This window comes from Phascolarctos cinereus, unplaced genomic scaffold (assembly GCF_003287225.1).
Source record: "Phascolarctos cinereus isolate Bilbo 61053 unplaced genomic scaffold, phaCin_HiC Scaffold_4;HRSCAF=312, whole genome shotgun sequence".
NCBI classification, from domain to species: domain Eukaryota; kingdom Metazoa; phylum Chordata; class Mammalia; order Diprotodontia; family Phascolarctidae; genus Phascolarctos; species Phascolarctos cinereus.
In genome coordinates this window covers 140,941,585-140,963,095 of record NW_027555847.1, presented here as the reverse complement: position 1 = coordinate 140,963,095, position 21,511 = coordinate 140,941,585, and the positions used below count along the sequence as shown (strand labels likewise).

Here is a 21,511-nt window from a genome sequence, read left to right as displayed (position 1 = left end):
TTACTCATCAGTGGAAAGCAAGGGGGCTTTGCCCCACTATAACTCCATGACATCCATAGCTGCTTGGGTCATCAATACTATTATGGCTATTGGAGGCCATTAGGTTTAACCCTCTGCCTCTCTTTCCCAGTGGTGCCTCTCCAGTTAGTGTTTGATGAGTATTCTGTCCTAAGGGCCTCTTCATAACAAAGATTATAAATCACCCTCTTCTACCAGCAAAAAACGGGACCAGGGGCTATCAGGAAATCCAATAGCCTCTTAGGTTATTCAGCTCTCTAGCCCCGGCTGAGTTACGTAGGCTCTGAAGACATCGGGCTTAACCTTTCCATGATGAGATATACCTCTCCCCTCACAGGTGGGAGCTTCTCTCTTTGCCAGTAACATAGGAAGTGGGCATTTCATTGGCCTGGCTGGATCAGGAGCAGCTGTGGGGATTTCCGTAACAGCTTATGAGTTTAATGTAAGTATTTTATTCAGTCAGCAAACTATTAGAATTTCTATTGATTTTTTTTTTGGTTATTGTTGTTTTAACATCACTTTAGTTTCCAGCTATGATTCATCATCAGTCTTCCGGAGTTGTGATTGGTTCTTGCCATTGATCAGAATTCTTAAGTCTTTCAAAACTGTTTTCCTTTACAGTGTTGTGGTCATTCTCTAAATTGTCCCTCTGGTTCTTCCTACTTCAATCTGCATCAATTGTTACAAGTCTTCCAAAGTTTTTTTTGACTCTGTCCCTTTCTATAGTGGAGTTTCTTAAAGTGGGTCCATCTGTATACAGAGATCATGACCTAAATTATTTTGAAGGGGAAAGAAGAGGGTTCTGCATTTCTGCTCCCACAGTCCATGCATTCTTTTATCCTTTCAGCATTTTGTGTTAATATATAACACGTGTACATAGGACATCATGTGTCATGTACTATGCTTGGTGCTGGAGATACAAAGAGTTATAAGCTACTAGTGCTTATGGGGACTGGTTAGCGTTTGGGTACCCTGATCTCAGTGAGCTTCCAGTCTAGCAGGCAGACCTGAGTCATGGGCATAGCTAAATAATCTACAAATTAGAATGTGAGGGGGGCAGCTAGGTGACGCAGTGGATAGAATTCTGGCCTTGGAGTCAGGAGGACCTTAGTTCAAATCTGGCTTCAAACACTTGCTAACTGTGTGACCCTGGGCAAGGCACTTAACCCCGATTGCCTAGCAAACAGCAAAAAAAAAAAAATTAGAAAGTGAGGATGAGAGGGAGATATCACTGAAATGAAATGGAAAGTTTGAGAAATTGGGAGATAAAAAAGAGTAGCAAAGGGTGTGGGATTTTATACATACATAGATATAGATATAGATATATTTTCATATTAGTTAAATACTAAAGCACTTACCTTAGAAGCAAAGTTATATGTGAAGTAGTTGGATCAGCAGGGCCTAGAGTCAGGAAGACCCAAGTTCAAATCTATCCTCAAACACTTAGGGGCTGTGAGACTCTGGACAAGTCGCTTAACCTCTGTCTGTTTCAGTTTCTTCTGCTATAAAATGGGTATAAATCATAGCATCTACATGCAAGGGTTGTTGTAAGTCTCAAATGAGATAATATTTGTAAAGGGCTTAGTACAATGCCTGGCATATAGTAGGCACTTAATAAATGTTTGTTTCTTTCTTTATTCTAGCTCTAAATTTCCGATCCTCTAAAGCACAATGTAACTTTCCAAATGAAATCTAGACTACTCTCCTCCTTCCCCTGTTCCATTCTAGGCCCAGCCTATCACCTATTCCCAGTGCAAATTAACATCATTTTTGTGTCAGTAGCCCAGGTATGTATGTTTCTAGAAGAGCTTGGAACAAGGTTGATTGTGCTTTCCTCCACAGGGGATCTTTTCTGTGCTGATGCTGGGCTGGATTTTCCTTCCTATCTACATTGCTGGAGGGGTGAGTCTGATGGGGGTGGGGGAGGGTGGGGAGGTTATTAGGACCTCAGGTTAAAGTACATTGGGATAGTAACCTCTTCCATTCATTTGTTTGTTCCTCCGACAAGCATTTATTGCTCCCCTAAGGAGGAAGCATGGAAAAACTCAATTTAGACAGAGGTTGCTGTTCAGTTAGGTCCAACTCTGTGACCCTGTTTGGAGTTTTCTTGGCAAAGATACTGGAGTGGTTTGCAATTTCCTTCTCCAGTTCATTTTACAGATGAAGAAACTGAGGCAAACAGAGTTAAGTGACTTGCCCAGGGTCACACAGCTAGTAAGTGTCTGAGGCCAGATTTGAACTCAGGAAGATGAGTCTTCCTGACTTCAGGTCCCATACTTTATGTACTGCACCACCTAGCTGCCCCTGAATTTCAACTCTGATTCTCAATATCCATGTGAACTTGGGCCCATTTCCCCTCTCTGAGCCTCAGTTTCCTCATCTGTAAAATAACTAGCCAATTGATAAGATCCTTTTCCTTTTATTTTTTTTTCATTTTTTTGATTAGGCAATGGGGGTTGTGACTTGCCCAGGGTCACACAGCTAGTAAGTGTTATGTGTCTGATGCCAGATTTGAACACAGGTCCTCCTGAATCCAGGGCTGGTGCTCTATCCACTGCGCCACCTAGCTGCCCCTCCTTTTCCTTTTAAAAAAGTGGTTTTCATTCTGACCAATAAAATGAGCATTTCCACACATAAAGTAGAGAGAAAATGAGAATGAAACTGCCCATCTCTATTACATATAGGGTGCTTTTCCTTTTAAGTATAGGCTAACAGGGGTGAGGAACCTGTGGCCTTGAGGCCACATGTGGTCCTCTAAGTCCTCAAGTGCAGCCCTTTCCCACAGGTTCCCCACTCCCGGATGGGAGAAATACATGTAACTTTCAAAGCTGTCATATTTGTCTGTTTCTTTCTGTTCTCTTCTGTGCATTTTATTAAATTCTTCAGTGACTGTCATTTCTTTCTTTTCCTTTTCTTTTTGATAACCCCATCACTAATCCCCATCTCCCTCTCACCTTCCCCAAATGGAAAACAAAAACAAAGCCCCTCTAACAAATATACATAGTCAAGGAAGACAAATTCCCCTATTGTCTGCGTCCAAAAGTATCTGTTTCTGCACACTGAGTATCTATCATCCTTGTTTCAGAGATGAGTACAATGAGCATGTGTCATCATTGCTTTTCTGGTCCTAAGAACCCTTTCAACATGAACTCCATTAATCCTAGAGTTTGCATAACAAGTTAGTGTCAGGGTCAAGACTCCAAGACACGTTTACTCCCACAAATTCCAGCATGTTTTCCATCAGTCCACATGGCCTTCCCTCTCATTGCTGCCATGGGGAAGAGTGGGCATCCATTAGACATCCTTGGATCAATCTCTCAAATATGCACCATGGTATGAAACTAACATGCCCTGAGCCTCCACAAAGATGCCTCCTCTCCTGGAAAGGGATTCAAAACTAGTCAGCCTAGAGTACCAGTTGCAGGTTTTGACTAGAGAAAGGTCACTTTCTAAAGTCCCCTTAAGCTCTAAATCTATAATCCTTATTTTGAAAGTACCAGGGGGACCCATCTCCTCCCTCATTTCTCCCTAAATTTTTTATCCAGCTGCCTGGTCAAGTATGGGACCCAACTAGTTCGTGCCGCTTTGTTCCTCTGACTTCTCTCATTTCCTCTCTGATCTATTCTGTAACAGTAGGGAAACTACTACTGTCTTTCTGAGATCCTAGGAGCTCACACTCTATGCTTTGGAGCAAGGGAGCTCTGCTGTGAGTGTGGACCCTCACTTTAGTGAGTTACGAGTTAGTTTTTATATTGCCAAAGAACCATGGAGCGTCTAATACCAGATCTACCTTCCCTCCTCTCCCAGGTCACCACCATGCCGGAATACTTACAAAAGAGATTTGGAGGCAAACGGATTTCCTTGTTCTTGGCTATTCTCTATTTGTTCATCTACATTTTCACCAAAATCTCGGTAAGAACATGAATAACACTTTCCTAAAGCCTTCCCCTTATCAGTCATCCTTTCATGGACAAAGACCAAGTCACTGTCAAAGGCCAAGAGGACCACTCACAACTGGTGCAGGTAAATACATGATCACCAGATGAAAGGTCAAGTTCCAATCACTCTGCTGCTCTTTGGACAGTGGTAGCCTCTACATGGGCATCTCCTCTTTTCTCAGTAGTGCCCTTTCCTATCTGGGACTAGGAACTACACTTCAAAAAGGAAGTGAAAAAGGAAGGTGGGGGTGGGGGAAGAGGGGAAGGGAAGAAAGGAAAAGGGAAGGGATGGGTGAGGAAGGGGAGGAAGGAAAAGGAGGAGGAGGGAAGATAAAGATGAAGTGGGTAGCAGAGATTCTTCTCTTTCCAGGAAGTGGCCAAAAGTAGCTAGACAGCTGGCTTACTCATTGGCTTAATGTGAAAGGCAAAACTTAGTGAAGCCATTAACTTCCAGTCCTTAATTGGCTGGACCTAGTTTCCTCATAGGGCTGCTAGATCATTCCCAGGGGCAGCTCCCTTAGCTGATCATGTTCTGAGTGGTGCCACAGGAATGACCTTAGTAAAGTCATGTGACCTGGGTATCAGAAAATCGAATATCAAGGCTCCCTGTACCCTGTAACCACCCTCCTACACTCATGCATCCTTTGAACAATCAAACATGCTAAGGAACAAAGAAAGGGCCCCTCAATGGGGAATGACTCATTTCAGCAACCACAGGGTCCAGGTGTTGATGAAGAATGATGAGACCTCAGGGAGAGGGCACCAACCTTAACTCTAGCAAGATGTTGGCTGTCAGTCAAAATGAATTGTTGGTTCCCACAGCAGAAGGGATGAAAGAAAACAAATTTACAAACTGTGTGAGGGAAGGAGGGAAAGAAGCAGCAGCTTCTCCCTTGTGTAGGAAGCATAGAATGGAAAGAGAACTGGGCTTGGTGTCAGAAAGACCTGAGTTCAAATCTCACCACTGACGCCCTGAGCAAGTCAACCTCTTTGTACACCTTGGGTTTCTCATGTATAAGAAGGGGGAGTTAGACTAGATGGACCTCTGTGATCTTAATTATCTTATTTCTTCAGGTGGACATGTATGCGGGAGCCATCTTTATCCAGCAATCCTTACATCTGAATTTGTACCTTGCAGTGGTGGGACTGTTGGCGATTACAGCTGTGTATACAGTGGCAGGTATGGCTGAAACCCTGGGGATGACACTGGGAAGTCTCAGGTTAGGAATTAATGTGGTGCCGTGCAGGCTACTCAAGCAATTTCTGCCAGAAACTACTTCTGCACCCTTTCATCCAACACCATTGTCTGATGGGTAATCAGGGTCCCTTCTCAACATTGGAAGTGCAATACTATTCATTAGAAATGGCCAAGCTATTTGCCGTGGTCCTTTTTCAGAGAAGGAACACAAGGCTCAGATCAGTGAAGCCACTTATTTGCCCCATGTTCCCTGGTCTAATAAGAAATATCTGACTTTGAGGTCACAGGACTTGGAGATTAGAGGTCATCTGATTCAATGCCCTCATCTTATGGATAAAAAAATCAGGGCCTAAAAAGTTGAGGTGACCACATATCTTTCATCTTCATCCTCATCTTCAGAGACATCACCATTCTAACGCTCATACCTTCTATTCAGTTCAACAAGTATTTTTTAAGCACTGCATGCCGGGAATTAAGATATTTATACTAGGAGTGGAAAGGAGAGAATGGAGATAAAAGATATTTTAGAGGTTAAAGGTGCCAGATGAAAATACAGATACAAGAAAAAAAAGGGGGAAAAAATCCCAGTTCCTGTTTACATTCTACTTTGTACAACAAGCTATGGAGACATTGCCTTTAGATTTTTTTAGGGTCCAAGAACATTTCTCTTCAAGCCTTTCAGGAAGATTTTTATTTGGTCACCCCCTTCCTTAATAAGCCTGGAATCACTCGCTGTCCTCTCACCCTTTTGTATGGTCTAAAGGGAAAATGTGTGTACTCCTACCCTAAAATTAGCCCCTCTGCTGGAGCATGTGTGGTTACAGAGGTAGCATGTCCTCTCTCTGGACCTCAGGATCTTCATCTTTAGAAGGACTGGGCTAGGTATGGGGGATGGGGGTGGGGTGGAACAAGCTTTGGATTTGGTCAAAGGGCTGCACTTGAGGACCTGGAGGGCCACATGTGGCCTCAAGGCTCAGGTTCCCCATCCCTGATTAGGCGATCTCCCAAATCTCTTCCTGCTCTAAAACACTATAGCTCCAAGGAGAATCAGGACAATATTGTGTCTTTATTGAATTATGGCAAATGGCCTTCTAAAGGGTGTCCCTGCCTTCTTATCTACCTGCTACTAATTCTCATCCTAATCTACCTCACCCATTGAGTACTGCTTTAGGAAGATGAATTGGACAGCAGAGTCTTTTAATAGTTTCCCATTACCAGTAAAATAAAATGCAGAGCTCTGTTATTCAAGACCCTCCATAATATGGCCTCCACACATCATTCTAATCTTAGCTTAAGCTATTCTCCTCAAAACATTCCACTTCAGCCAAACTGTCTATCCATGTGCTGTTTACCTGAACATTCTATTTAATTGTGGGCCTTCCCTAAGGTTCTCTCCTTGGTCTTCCAGATGGTCAGAACTTAATAAATGCTTGAATTAAATTGAGGTATCTTCCTTTTCCACAGTCTCCTTAGGACAACTCATTCATTCATTTCAATGGATCCATAAACTTTTGGGTGTAGGTATAACTTTGGGGTACCTCCATACCAGAGTACTGGGCCTGGAGTTAGGAAGACCCAACTTCAAATGTGACCTAAGGATATTCACTAGCCTTGTGACCCGTAGGCAAATCTTTGAACCTCTCTGGGTGTTAGTTTTCTTATCTATAAAATGGGGACAATAACAGCACCTACCTTCCAGGGTTGTTGTGGGGATTAAATGAGGTAGCAGAGTGCCTGGCACAAAGTAGGCACTTAATAAATCTTTCTTTCTCTTTCTCTCTTTCTCTCTTTCTCTCTCTCCCCTCTCTTTTTTTCTACTCCTCTCTCCCCCTCTTTCGTCTCTTTCCCTCTTTCTTTTTCTCTTCCCCTCTCATTTTTCTTTCTCTTCCTCTTTCATTTGTTCTCTTTTCTCTCTCCCCCTCTACTTTTCTTCTATCCTTCATTCCTTCCTTTCATCCTTCCTTCCATTCTTTCTTTTCTCTCTTCCCTTCTTTCCTTCTTCTCTTTATTCTTTATATCCTTCCTCCTCTTCCTCTGCCTCTTCCTCCTCCTCCTCCTCCTTCTCTCTCTCTGTGTCTGTCTCTCTCTCCTCCCTTCCCTCCCTTCTTTCCATCCTTCCTTCCCATCAGTCCTCCATTGGAGAGCCCAATCCACTAGGGGCTTTCATTTGACTATTTTAATGCTTCACGTACAGCATATGGGTGATCCATCTGTTATCTCTCCCTGTCACTATATGACCTACCTACATCCTTTTTCCAGTAACATGGCCTTAATGATGTCTTTTATGACATTTTTCTCTTACAAGTCATCTTAGTAATAGCTACCATGTTTCTTCTCATGGACTTTGGGTCACCTGAAACTGTAATTCTTCCAAGATTTTTATTGTTTGGTATTTCACAAACATATAGTCTTATAAGGAGAATTTGGGTGTTAAAAAGATAGACTTCAGGCACAGTAAAAATTTGAGAATTGGTGAAAGGATTGCCCAGTTTCCCCAAATGTGATTCAACCCAATCTCCTCTTATTTAATCTTGGACCTAGCAATAGGGAGCCACTGAGTAGAGGAGTTATGTGATGGGTACAGTGCATTAGAAAGGTTACTCCAGCAGCAAGCAATGTGAAGGATGGATTAATGAAGATATTGACTTCAAGGAGATCAGTTAGGAGGCTCTGACAAGAGATAAGGTCCTGAATTAAGACTTTACTTGGGATAGTAGTGGAAAGGAAAAGATTACTGTAAGTGGCATTTTAGAGGTTGAATTGATAAGCCTTAAAATCAGGTTAAATGTGGGGAATGAGGAAGAGGGAAGAGTCAAAATGGTTCCAAAGTTAAGAGATAAATGAAAAGTTTCACTGTGCTGTGTACTAGGATCCCATTCTTCTACCCCACCCACTAACTAGCCCCTTCAAGCATAACAAGTCAGTTGGTCCAGCCCTTACGTTTCCCCCCTAAGTTCATGTCAATACCAGGTAGTGTTTTTTCCCAAGTTGATTATGCTGGGATGCTTATGCTTGGAATATATTTTTAACATCTAAAAGCCACTCAGAGTAAATCCCTCCTGCCTCCATCCTTATTGTTTTTGTTTTCCCTTCAGGTGGCCTGGCAGCCGTGATCTACACAGATGCTCTGCAGACTATCATCATGCTGGGAGGAGCATTCACTTTAATGGGATACAGTGAGTATTTCCAGGCATTCCACGTTGAGCATCATTAAATTGCTGTTATTGCTGTATTTTTTTAAAGTTGTTTTTAGAAGTAGAGGCTAGGTACAGCCGGGTGGCAATTGGTGGTTAACAGAATAGTTTAGTGGCAAGGACCCAGTTCAGAATCCCCTCTGAGTCTCTTTATTTGCAAAATGGGAATAATAACATTTGTACTACCAACCTCACAGAGTTGTAAATCATAAAGCAGCATCTAAAAGTCAGCCCTCATCCTTAGGGAATGAATGCCTTCTTCATTCACCTTCTATTTATTTCTAGGACCATCCTCTTCACTCCAAACAGGGATGGGTCATACCCATCACTCATAACTGTTCCACATCCAGGATCTACAATTCTGAGGTTCTTCTCATTGACCATCACCTTCCAACCTTCAATCTTTCTCTCCTAAGCCTGTTCTTCATCCTCCCCATGAACTCCAGTCCTTCTACCTCTTCTTGTTCTCTCTATCCATCACCTTTATGCTGGCCTTCCTTTCTGCCCTCCACACTCTTGACCTTTCATTTGGCCATTTGGACCCCATATGACCAGTGACCCTCGTAACTCTTGCCCCTACTGCTAGTCTCACCTTGTCCAAATCCAGCTGGGTTGCTCTTACCATCTGTCTTCCCCATTCCTAATAACTAGCACTGAATGCTCCTGAAGAAAGTCACACGGCCTAAGTTTACTCCAGTTTATGTTAATTAATCTCAGTCTGACCCTAACTGCTGCAAGGCAATCCTTTTCTTCTTCCTGATTATTCCAGACTTTCTCCTCTATCTTTAAAGTTCCAACACCATCTTCTCCCTATACTCTCTTGGCAGAGGAATTTGCCTCTTAATTAGCTGAGGTGATTGAGATTAGTGAGTTCCCTCTTCTTCCCTATTCTATACTTCAGACCTCAAACAGAAATGGATTCCTACAGGCTGCATGTTGACTTAGAAAACCACAAATTAACATTGTCTATATGGGGCAGCTGGGTGGCACAGTGGATAGAGCTGCTGGGCCTGGAGTTGGTAGGACTCGTCTTCCTGAATTCAGATCTGGCCTCAGACACTTACTAGCTGTGTGGGCAAGTCACTTCACCCTGTTTGCCTCAGTTCCTCGTCTGTAAAATGAACTAGAAAAGGAAATGGCAAACCACTCTAGGATCTTTGCTAGGAAAACCCCAAATGGGGTCACAAGAGAGGACATGACTCAAAAACAACAAAAACTATATTTTTGTTTATTTTGGTAAACATTTCCCTGTTACATTTCTATCTGGTTTAGGCTCCTCATCAGCTTCGCAGGCCACAAAGTTTGAAACTTCTTCCTCAATTCCATTCTCTCCTCCTTTATCCCATTTTCTGTTGAAGAGGCGGCCCTTATGGTTGCCAAACCCAACTTCTCCACTGCATTCTGGATCCCATACCTCCTGTTTCTTCTGGAAACTTGTCCTTTTAGATCATTCCTTTTCTAATCTTCATCCTTGTCCTGTCTGCTTGCTCTTCCCCTGCCACCTACAGAGAGGCCACGGTTCTCCCCATCCTTACAAAGCCCTCAATTGACCCTGTGATCCTTCCAATCTATTGTTTTATATCTCTTCTCTCTTACATAGCCAAACCATTGAAAGATTCCTACATAGTATCTGCCCCAATTCCTTTACTTTCTACTCACTTTTTAGTCCCTTGAATTCTGGCTTTGGAAAAATCTCTTCCCCTCACTCCACTGCAAGTCCAAGATGACTAATGATGCCTTAACTGCTAAATTAAGTGGCTTTTCCCCAGGCCTCATTCTGCCTGATCTCTCTGCAACTTCGGATACTGTTACCCTCTCTTTCTGGACACTCTCCTTCCTTGGGCTCCATAACACTCCTCTCTTGGTTCTCTTACTTGTCTGATCATTCCTTCTTACTCTCCTGTGGTGGATCCTCATCTTTTACCCACCTGCTAAGTGAGAGCATCTCCTAAGGCTCTGTCCTGGGTCTTCTTCACTCTATACTATCTCTCTCGCTTAAGGATTTCATCAGCTTTCAACTGTTCAAAGACAACTTCTGTAGAGACAAATGTCATATCTATCTACCTGGCCATAATTTCTCTCTCAAACTCTAGGTTGGTGTTTTTAATGTGGGGTCCATGAACTTTAAGAAAAACCAAATTTTTGGTAACCATGTTTCAATATGATTGATTTTGTTTGAAATTGTGTCTTATATTTTTTGCATTTAAAAACATAATTCTGAAAAAGGGTCTGTAGGTTTCACCAGACTTCTAAAGGAGTCCTTAAACTGTTAAGATTCTCCATTTTAGCTACTGACTGTTCTGCCAGATGTCACTTGCAATTTGAATACAATAATATCTTCCTTAACAGCCAAATATGCTCATAGCAACACTAAACTTTTACTGACTGCCATTTGATGCAAATGGTCATCCTCAGAAACTTCTCTGTAAAAGTGCTTTTATTGGGGAATATTACATTTAGAACATTAAAAAAAATCCTGGAGTTTTAAAAGGGCCTTTAAGCAGAGACTGAAAGTGATTGACACATGCAGTCAATCACATATAGATTACAATGAGTTCTATTAGCAGAGCCTACGTATGGTATCTGGAATTTTTGTCAGGGTATCTGAAAAGCCTCACTACTTAAGGAAAATGAGTAATTTCTGGGGAATCACATCAATCCAATCCCATTCAACAAATATTTATCAAGCACTTGCCGTATGCATTGTGCATGTAGTAGTGGAGCTGATACAAAGTTAAGATAAGACAAGGCCCCTACTCTAAACTTTTTCCACTTGTGACCTCTTTTCACCTGTAAATTTTTTTTTCTTTTTGGTAAGGCAATCAGGGTTAAGTGACTTGCCCAGGGTCACACAGCTAGCAAATGTCATGTGTCTAAGGCCACAATTGAACTCAGGTCCTCCTGACTCCAAGACCAGAGCTCTATCCACTTGTGCCACCTAGCTGCCCCACACCTGTAAAATTTTTATGTGACCCTGGGAATATAGGTATATAAAATAGGTATACAAATCACACATTTACTGATAATAAATCATTAAGAAATTTATTTTAAAGCAATTCTTTGGTATACACATAATTTTACCATTTATTAAAGATGAAAACAAATTTGCATACTAATGAGATGGATATTGTTTATTTTTACATAAAGAATTAAATCTTGGCAGAATATTTGATACTGCAGGATGTAGAGCATCTTCAATGTTTTTCAGAGTTGATAGATATTCTGGTTTTATAATCAGCAATGCTAAGAATGCCACTTCGCATAAATATGCAGTACAAAATGGCAGAAGAATATTCAGGGCCATTTCAGAAATTGTTGGAAATTCTGTCCTAATCCCAGGCCAAAATTCATTTTAATGATTCTGTATGTACAGTAAAACACTGCAATTCATAACATACAATAGTCTCGAATCTGAGCCGAGGTGTTCCTGGTAGAGTTCGCTAGTGTTGTGTGTTATGACTGCATGCACAGCACAAAACATGTATGTTGTGTGTTCAGAACCAAGGCTGCAGTGAAGTTGCATGATGAAACACAGGCAAGCGTTGCCAAAAACACCTTGGACTCATTACACGTTTGATTTTGAATTAATTTTTGGTTGGTGTGTGCTCAGAAACATTTTACTATTGCCAAATTTTTTGTTTAGTTATGCGACCCCATATTGTGACCCACGTTAAAGAAGCACTGCTCTTCAATAGACTTCTTGAGAGATGCTATCTCCTGGAAATTGCCAAGCGTGACTGAGACAGGCAAGATATGCTTCTCCTCCAGCTGTTGTCATGGCATCTGTACTTCTTGGGAGATGGATCAGATTGGCCCGGATCGAGAACGCTCCTCCTTCCCTATAGCTCTTATTCAGCCCCTATCTCCTGGCAGGCCCTCTTTTCTACCCTCCCCTATCTCCGAGTCTACACAGACAGATCACCCAGTCACCCATGAGCCATCTTTAAAACAGTGCTGGCTTGTGATGGGAAGAAATTACAAAAGGCCCCTCTACTCTTGCCTAAACTCATTGTCCTCTCTGCTAATTCTGGTAGGAATTCTACCAGTGCAAACCCAAGATCCAACCCCCCCGGAGGCCTTCAGCGTAGTTGATTTTGGTCAGCTTCCCTAGAATTTCAGCACTTCTCTGGCCTAGTTCCAGAGAACACTGTCCTTTAGCCCCAGGGCCTTCATGCTATCTTATCTGACAATTAGTCAGAGATCAACACGCATCTATTAAATATCTCTGTTATGTGCCAAGCACTGATCCAAAGACCTTGGTGACTTCACTGGCCACTGGGTCCCCATTTAAGACACATGATTTTTTACCTTTTCCTAGATGCTGAGACTGCTTGCATACCTCAGTACAGAGAGCTATTGCACCCAATTCTTAATTGCCTTTACACTTTGTCTGTAATTGGATAACCAAGTGTGGCACAAATATCATAAATTTTGAGCTGGAAGGACCTTAGAAACAATCTGGTACACAGATTCTTTTTTTTTTTTTTTTGGCTCGGCAATGGGGTTAAGTGACTTGCCCAGGATCACACAGCTAGTGAGTGTTAGGTGTCTGAGGCTGGATTTGAACCCAGGTCCTCCTGACTCCAGGGCCAGTGCTCTATCCCCTGTGCCACCTAGCTGCCCCTAGTTCATGGATTCTTAACCTGGGGTCTATGAGCTTGTTTTTAAAAAAGCTTTTAAAATTATTTTTATTTCATTAAATATTTCCCAATTACATGTAAACATATTTTAACTCATTTTTTTTAAATTTAGAGTTACAAATTCCCTCTCTCCCACCTGTCCCCCACTTTGAGAAGGCAAACAATTTTATATCAATTATACATGTAAAGTTATATAACACATATTTCCATATTAGCCATGTTGCAAAAGAAAACATTAAAAACAATAAAGGGGGGGGGGAAGCATGCTTCACCCTGCATTCAGAGCTCATCAGTTCTCCCTCTGGAGGTGGATAGCATCTTTTATCACGGGTCCTTTGGAATTGTCTTCATCAGAGTAGCTAAGTCTTTCACAATTAATCATTCTTACAGTATTGCTGTTACTGTGTACAATGTTCTCCTGATACTGCTTACTTCACTTTGTGTGAGTTCATATAAGGCATGCCAGCTTTTTCTGAAACCATCCCCCTCATCATTTTTTATAGCACAATAGTACTCTATCACAATCATATACTACAACTTGTTCAGCCATTTCCCAATTGATGGGCATCCCCTTGATTTTCAATTCTTTGCCACCATAAAAAGAGCTGCTATAAATATTTTTGTGCAAATAGGCCCTTTTCCCTTTTCTTCTGTCTCTTTGGGATAAAGACCTATTAGTGCTTATCGCTGAGTCAAAGGGTGTGCAAAGTTTTATAGCCCTTTGGGGGTAGTTCCAAATTGTTCTCCAGAATAGCTGGACTAGTTCAGTACTCCACCAGCAGGTGCACAGTGGACAGTGTGCTGGGCCTGCAGTCAAATCAGGTCTCAGACACGTATTAGCTATGTGACCCTTGGCACGTCATTTAAACTTGTTTGCCTCAGTTTCTTCATCTATAAAATGAGCTGGAGAAGAAAATGGCAAACTGCTCCAGTATCTTTGCCAAGAAAACCCCAAATAGAGTCATAAAGAGTTGGACACAACTGAAAAGAACTGAATGACAACAAATCCTCTCTATCTCTTATTTGGTCATAAACTCTTCCCTTATCCATAGATCTGACAGATGCATTTTTCCATGTTCCCCTAACTTATTATATTACCCTTCATGTCTAAATCATTTGTACATTTTGACCTTATCTTAGTATATGGTATGAGATGTTGGTCTTTGCCTAGTTTCTGGTGAACTGCTTTCTAGTTTTCCCAGCAATTTTTGTCAAATGGTGAGCTCTTACCCCCAAAGCTTGGATCTCCGGGTTTATAAAACACTAGGTTTCTGTGGTCATTTTACTGTGCACTTAATCTATTCCATTGGTCCACCACTCTATTTTTTAGCCAGTACAAGATTATTCTCACAATTACCACTTTGTAATATAGTTTGAAATCTGGAACTGCTAATCTACCTTCCTTAACATTATTTTTTCATTTATCCCCTTGATATTCTCAGTCTTTTGTTTTTCCAGATGAATTTTGTTACTATTTTTTCTAGCTCTATAAAATAATTCTTTGGTAGTTGAATTAGTATGGCACTGAATAAATAAATTAACTTACATAGAATTGGCATTTTATTATATTGGCTCAGCTTACCCACAAACAGTTAGTATTTCTCCAATTGTATAGATCTGTTTTTATTTGTATGAAAAGGATTCAAATTTATCCCCATTACAGGTAATATCTTGGTTTTAGAGAGATGCTACTTGTTTTTAGAAAGACTCCACTGATTCTTATGCTTTCTAGCATTTTAAACAGAAATGGGCATTGCATTTTGTCAAAGGCTTTTTCTGCATTTATTGATATAACCATATTATTTTTGTTGTTTTATTATTAATATGGTCAATTAGGCTGATAGTTTTGCTAACATTGAACCAGCCCTGTATTCCCGGTATAAATCCCACCTGGTGATAGTGTATGATCTTTGTGATATATTGCTGTAATTTCCTTGCTAGTATTTTATTTAAATTTTTGCACTGATATTAAGGAATTTGGTCTATACTTTTCCTTCGCTGTTTTTGCTCTCCCTGGTTTAAGTCTCAAAACCATATTCATAAAATGAAAGGAATTTGGTAGGTCTCCTTCCTTATCTATTTATTCAAATAGTTTATATAGTATTGGGATTAATTATTCCTTAAGTATTGGTAGAATTCACTTGTATCCTAAATAAAATACTAGCCAGGAGACTACAACACATATCACAAAGATTATACATGGTGACCAAATAGGATTTATACTAGAAATTTAGGGATGGTTTCACAAGGAGAATTATTAACATAATTGATTATATTAATAATAAAAGTGACAAAGTAATATGATTATATCAATAGCTGCAGAAAAAGCTTCTGACAAAATACAACACTCATTCCTATTAAAAAACACTTGAAAGCATAGGTATAAGTGGATTTTTCCTTAAAACGATAAGAGCCATCTGCCTAAAACCCTTAGCAAGCATTATTTATAATGGAGATGAGCTAGAAGCCTTCTCAATAAGATCAGGAGTAAAACAAGAGTGCCAATTATTACCAATATTATTCAATATTCCATGAGACACGCTAGCAATAGAAATAAGAGAAGAAAAAAAAATTGAAGGAATCAGAATGGTCAATGAGGTAATAAAACCATCTCTTTTTGGAGATGAATGCTTATATACTTGGAAAATCCTAGAGATTCAGCTAAAAAGTTAATTGAAACAATTAATAATTTTATCAAAGTAGCAGTATATAAAGTAAACTCATATAAGTCATCAGCATTTCTATATACCACCAATAAAACTTTGCCTGAAGGGATAGTAAGAGACATCTCATTTAAAACAGTTGTAGACAATAGAAAACAATTGATACTGTATCTGCCATGACAAGCCCATGAACTACATGAATATAGTATATAAAACACTTTTTCATATAAATTCAGATTTAAATAATTGAAGAACAATTAATCATTAATGGGTGAACAAAGCCAATATAATAAAAATGACAATTCTACCTAAACTAATTACTTATTCAATGCCATCCCAATTAAATTACAAAAAAAATATATTTTATTGAACTAGAAAAAAATCATACCAAAATTCATTTGGAAGAACAATACCTCAAGAATATCAAAGGAATTAATGAACAAATGTGAAGGAAAGAGGCTTAGCAGCAGCAGACCTTAAACTATATTATAAAGCAGTAATTACCAAAACTATCTGTTACTGGCTAAGAAATAGAAACAAAGATCAGTGGAAAAGAGTAGATATATAATACACAGTAGTAAATGATTATAGTAACCTTGTGTTTGACAAATGTAAAGATTTAAGCTTTTGTAATAAGAATTCCCTATTTGGTAAAAAATTGTTGGGAAAACTGAAAAGCAATCTGGCAAAAATTGGGTCTAGATCAATATCTTACTTAAGCCATTTACCAAAATAAGGTCAAAATGGATACATGAGCCAGACATAAAGGGAAATATCATAAGAATATTAGATTATGGAACATATTACCTATCAGACATGGATAGGAGAAGAATTTATGAATAAACAAGAGACAGAGAGCATCGTGAGATGTAAAATGAACAATTTTTATAACTTTAAATTAAAAAGGGTTTGTACAAACAAAACCAATGTAGCCAAGATTAGAAGGAAAGCAGAAAATTGGGGAGGGGGATCTTTATAGACAATTTCTCAGAAAAAGATCTCATATCTCAAATATATGGAGAACTTTGTCAAATGTATAAGAATGTGAGTCATTAGCCAGTAGGAGGTGTGTTTTGAAGTAGTTAAGAATCCTATGGTGCTGAGGTGAAGAAGGATTGTATTCCAAGCATGTGGCACTGTCTGTTCAGGGGCTGGAACTAGAAAACTAGTTTGAAATAGAGCCTGCTTTAAGGGAAAAAGCATGAAATAAGACTGGAAAGATAAGTGGAAGTCTAGTTCATGATCAGAAGAAGCCCCACTTAGTTGAGACATAATAAAGCCATCAAAGAGAACTTTGTCAGATTTATGAGAATGAGTTATTACCCAGTTTATAAACATATAAATCATTCCCAGTCAAAGGATATAATTAGGCAGCTTTTTAATGAAGAGATCAAAACTATCGTCATGTGAAAAAATGCTCTAAATCATTATTGATTAGAGAAATGCGAAGTAAAACAACTTTGAGATCTTACACCTATCAGATTGGCTACAATGACAGGAGAAAATGACAAATGTTGGAATGGATGTGAAAAAATTGGGAGACTAAATACACTGTCAGTGGAATTGCAAACTGATCCAACCATTTTGGAGAGTAATCTGGAACCCAAAGAGTTATAAAACTGTGTATACCCTTTGACTCAGCAATATCACTATTAGGTCTGTTTCCCAAGGCGATCAGGGAAAAAAGGGAAAGAACCTAATAAATCTAAAATATTTATTGCAACTCTCTTTTTAGCAGTAAAGAATTGGAAATTGAGAGGATGCCCATCAATTGGGGAATGGCTAAACAAGTTGTAGTATATGATTGTGATGGAATACTGTTGTGTTGTAAGAAATAATAAGTGGTTTAATTTTAGAAAAACATGGAAAAAACTTGCATGAAATGATGAAAAGTGAAATGAGCAGCACCGAGAACATTAGGTATAGTAACAGTAATGTTATTCAAAGAACAATTATAAATGACTAGGTTATTCTGAATATTATAAATACTCAAATCGACTGCAAAGGACCTAGGAAGGAAGATGCTATACATCTCCAGAGAAGAACCAATAGACAGAAGTATGCATAGTATGGTTTTACATGTATTTATATATCTGTGTCAAATGACAGCCTTCTCTAATGAGGGACGGGGAGGGAAGGAGACAGTTTGGAACTTAAAATGTAACAAAAAAATTAAATTTAGAAAAGAGAATTCCCTTGTAAATTTGTCTGGTCTTGATGATTTTTTCCTAGGGTGGTCACTGATGACTTGTTCATTTTCTTTTTCTAAGATCAAATCCTATTTAAGTATTTATTTCCCTTTTCTGTTAGTCTGGACAATTTATATTTTTGTAAATATTCATCCATTTCACTTAGATTGTCAATTTTGCTGGTATGTGATTGGACAAAATAACTCCCAATAATTGCTTTAATTTCATCTTCATTGGTAATGCATTCACCCTTTTCATTTTTGATACTAGTAATTTGTTTTTTTTAAATCAAATTAACCAATAGTCTATTTTATTGAATTTTTAAAATAAAACCAGCTCACAGGTTTACTTATTAGTTCAATTGTTTTCTTGCTTTCAATTTTATCAATCTCACATTTGATTTTCAGGATTTCCATTTTGGTGTTTAATTGACAATTTTAAATTTGTTCTTTTTCTAGCTTTTTCAGTTGCATACTCAATTAATTGATCTGTTCTTTCTTTTATTGATGTATACATTAGTAGATAGGACTTTTCATCTAAGTACTGCTTTAGCTATACCCCAAAACTTTTGTCATTGTTGTCATTCTCTTTAATGAAATAATTTATTGTTTTTGTGATTTGTTCTTTGACCCACTTATTCTTTAGGATTAGATTATTTAGTTTCCAATTAACTGTTAATCTATGCCTCCATAGCCCTTTATTCCATGTAATTTTTATTGCATTATGGTCTGAAAAGCAAACATTTGATATTTCTGCTTTTCTACATTTGGTTGTGAGGTTTGGATTGGTACATTTATCCAGCTTCAGTCATCATCTTGCATGGGTCAGACAGAGGATTAAAGGGTCAATCTGATCTTACGGGTAACTTATACCTCCTCTAAATTGCAGGTTTTGCTGCAGTTGGTGGGATGGAAGGGCTGAAGAACAAATACTTTACAGCCGTGGCCAGCAACCAGAGTGCCAACAACAGCTGTGGGTTGCCTAGAGATGATGCTTTCCATATTTTCCGAGACCCTGTCAATTCTGATCTTCCCTGGCCAGGGATCCTCCTTGGAATGCCAGTTCCTTCACTTTGGTACTGGTGTACTGATCAGGTACAGGTCAACCTCGCTCACCGTGTATCCAATATGCATCGCTTGATTTCAGTACATTCCTTCAATTCTATCTGTGATTCAGTGTAAGTCGTTGCCAGGCATTATGTGGCTCAGGTTAATTAATCTTCTGTCTGGACTGTATGTTGCTTAAAGACCTCTCCTAGGTCCTGTTTCTTTCTAATCTTGTCTTCTTAGAGTTGTGCTCCGATTCTTTTTTTCCTTTCTTCTCTACTTCCTTAAGCTCCCTAATGATGTTTAAATCAACCTAAAATTCCAAGTTTAGCAAAATGGGGGAAAGAGGATAGGCATAACTCTTAAAGAGACAGTACCTCTCACTTGTAGATGAACAGCGTCGCATTTTCAACACAATTTAACCTTCAATGTTAAAAACAGATGGAAAGCAATCAATCTCAAAAGAGGGCACTTTGGCAGGGGGAGGATGTTCAAAGCAGATATTTTTGGTTTGGTTTTGTTTTGGGTTTTTTTTGGTGAGGCAATTGGGGTTGACTTGCCCAGGGTCACACAGCTAGTGAGTGTTATGTGTCTGAGGCCGGATTTGAACTCAGGTCCTCCTGACTTCAGGGCTGGTGCTCTAACCACTGTACCACCTAGCTGCCCCACAAAGCAGATATTTTTTTAAAGCATTTTCAGCAAATACAGAAAATGTTCTAAATATTTCTCCAATATATTACATTTCTGGTACTGTTAAGGCCTATATTTTCAGTCCAGTTCTTCAACATATTTGAGTGTAAAGCCCTATAATTAGGGCAGCTGGCAGGCACACTGCCCTGGATAGCTGAAATTTAGAGGGTGCTGACAGTCTTTGTAATCTCCCTGGGGCATAGAAACAAATTAAATGAATGTCTCTTTAGCAAGAATAATTAATTAAAATAAGAAGGTCCAGGAACAACTTCTTCCTAGCAGCTACTAGGGAAGCAAGTGACCCCCTTTCCAATCTAGTTCTGCTCCCACCCTATCCATGCCCTCAGCAGCTTCTTCATCAGAGGACTCACAGTTTTCCTGAAAGTATTTCTTCTCCCTGATGATCATAGTTGAGATGAGCTCCCTCCTACCCTACCCCTCAAGCTTATAGCTTTCCTAGCAGTGTTTGGGTGGGATCTCCCTCATGTGCTGCTTGCCCCCAGTGCAAAAATTTCTAGTTACAGCTTTTTTTTTTTTTGGTGGTGGGGGGCAGTTGGGGTTAAGTGACTTCCCAAGGGTCACATAGCTAGTAAGTGTCAAGTGTTTGGTCTGAGGCCGGATTTGAACTCAGGTCCTCCTGACTTCAGGGCCAGTGCTCTATCCACTGCACCACCTAGCTGCCCTGTTACAGCTCTTTTTTGAGTGATTATAAATATTATGATAGTTATTTATTTGTTAAATGTCTGACTTTTTAAAAGGTTGGCTGCATTGTGAGGTGACTTTTTAAGTTATTTTTCTTTTGAGGGGAGTCAACTTTCACTATCATCCTACTCTGATGATTCTTTGTTGTCTGAAGATGACCCTGGGTTCTTGGAGGCTATACCAGGAAGTACAAGCCAAGGTTGTTCTGACAAGCTGAAAAGGCTCCAAGTATGGGCCCAGTGATCTACTCTATTATCTCTTGTCCAATAACTATCCTACTTAAACTAAAACTGTAGGGTAACAGCTTTTTTTTTTTTCAGTCATAGCAAGTCTCAAAATCAATTTTCTAAGCTAGAGAAGGGCTGCAACCTGCTTTAGTGGAAGGATTCCCTACAATGGTAAAATCACAGTTCTTTGAAATAAAGATCTTTTCAATAGTAGTGGTTAGTTATCTTTTTCTATGGGACCATATCTCTTAAAATTATAATGTAAACAAATGGGAAATAAGATTTGATTTACAAATATTTGTGTACCCCAAAATGTATTTCCTAGTATTTTCTTCTTCATACTTTCAGCAAAGATTCACTTGCACCTGACTCCAAGGAGAGAGATTGAAATAAAAAGCATGTGGGATTTGGTGGAGAAAAGAAAAATTTTTTGTTTCTGTTGGTTAGGTATGTTCAGTTCTTCATGACCCCATGAACCATACTGTTCATGGGGTTTTCTCGGGAAAGATACTGGGATGGTTTGCTATTTCTTTCTCTAGTGGATCCTTTTGTCAGGCAATCAGAGGTTTAATAACCTGCCTAGGGTCACATAGCTAGGAAGTGTCTGAGGCTAGATTTGAACTCAGGTCTTCCTGACTCCAGGACCAGTGCTTTAACCACTGATCCACCAGCTGCCTCTACTAAGTCTCCAACACTATCCATAGCACTACCTAGCTGTCTCTGATTAGATGTGGACTTATTCTGCTTAATGCCAAGAGGACAAAACTAAAACGAGTAGATGGAAATTATAGGTAAACTGATTCCAGCTCAGCTAGAGCTATACAAAAAATGGAATGAGCTGCCTCGAGGCATAATGTTCCCTGATGCTGCATGTTGTGAAGGAGTCACTGGATGACCTCTTGGGAATATTTCAGAAGGAATTCCTGTTTAGTTCATGATTAGATGACCTCTTCATATGCCAAGATTCACTGATTATATGTCAGTGGGAAAAAAATGCATTTCATTG

At 39.5% G+C, this 21,511-nt stretch overlaps 1 protein-coding gene across 2 annotated transcripts in view; it reads left to right on the top strand.

Moving 5' to 3' along the window:
• SLC5A11 (solute carrier family 5 member 11) overlaps nt 1–21,511 on the top strand; it is a 41,804-nt gene that overhangs the window by 10,184 nt on the left and 10,109 nt on the right. For both annotated transcript variants that reach the window (XM_020995628.2, XM_078152652.1), the window contains 6 exons: nt 356–460; nt 1,861–1,920; nt 3,826–3,930; nt 5,031–5,136; nt 8,250–8,330; nt 18,729–18,934. In XM_020995628.2, coding sequence (XP_020851287.1) covers nt 356–460; nt 1,861–1,920; nt 3,826–3,930; nt 5,031–5,136; nt 8,250–8,330; nt 18,729–18,934 — 663 coding nt within the window. The remainder of the gene's footprint in view (nt 1–355; nt 461–1,860; nt 1,921–3,825; nt 3,931–5,030; nt 5,137–8,249; nt 8,331–18,728; nt 18,935–21,511) is intronic.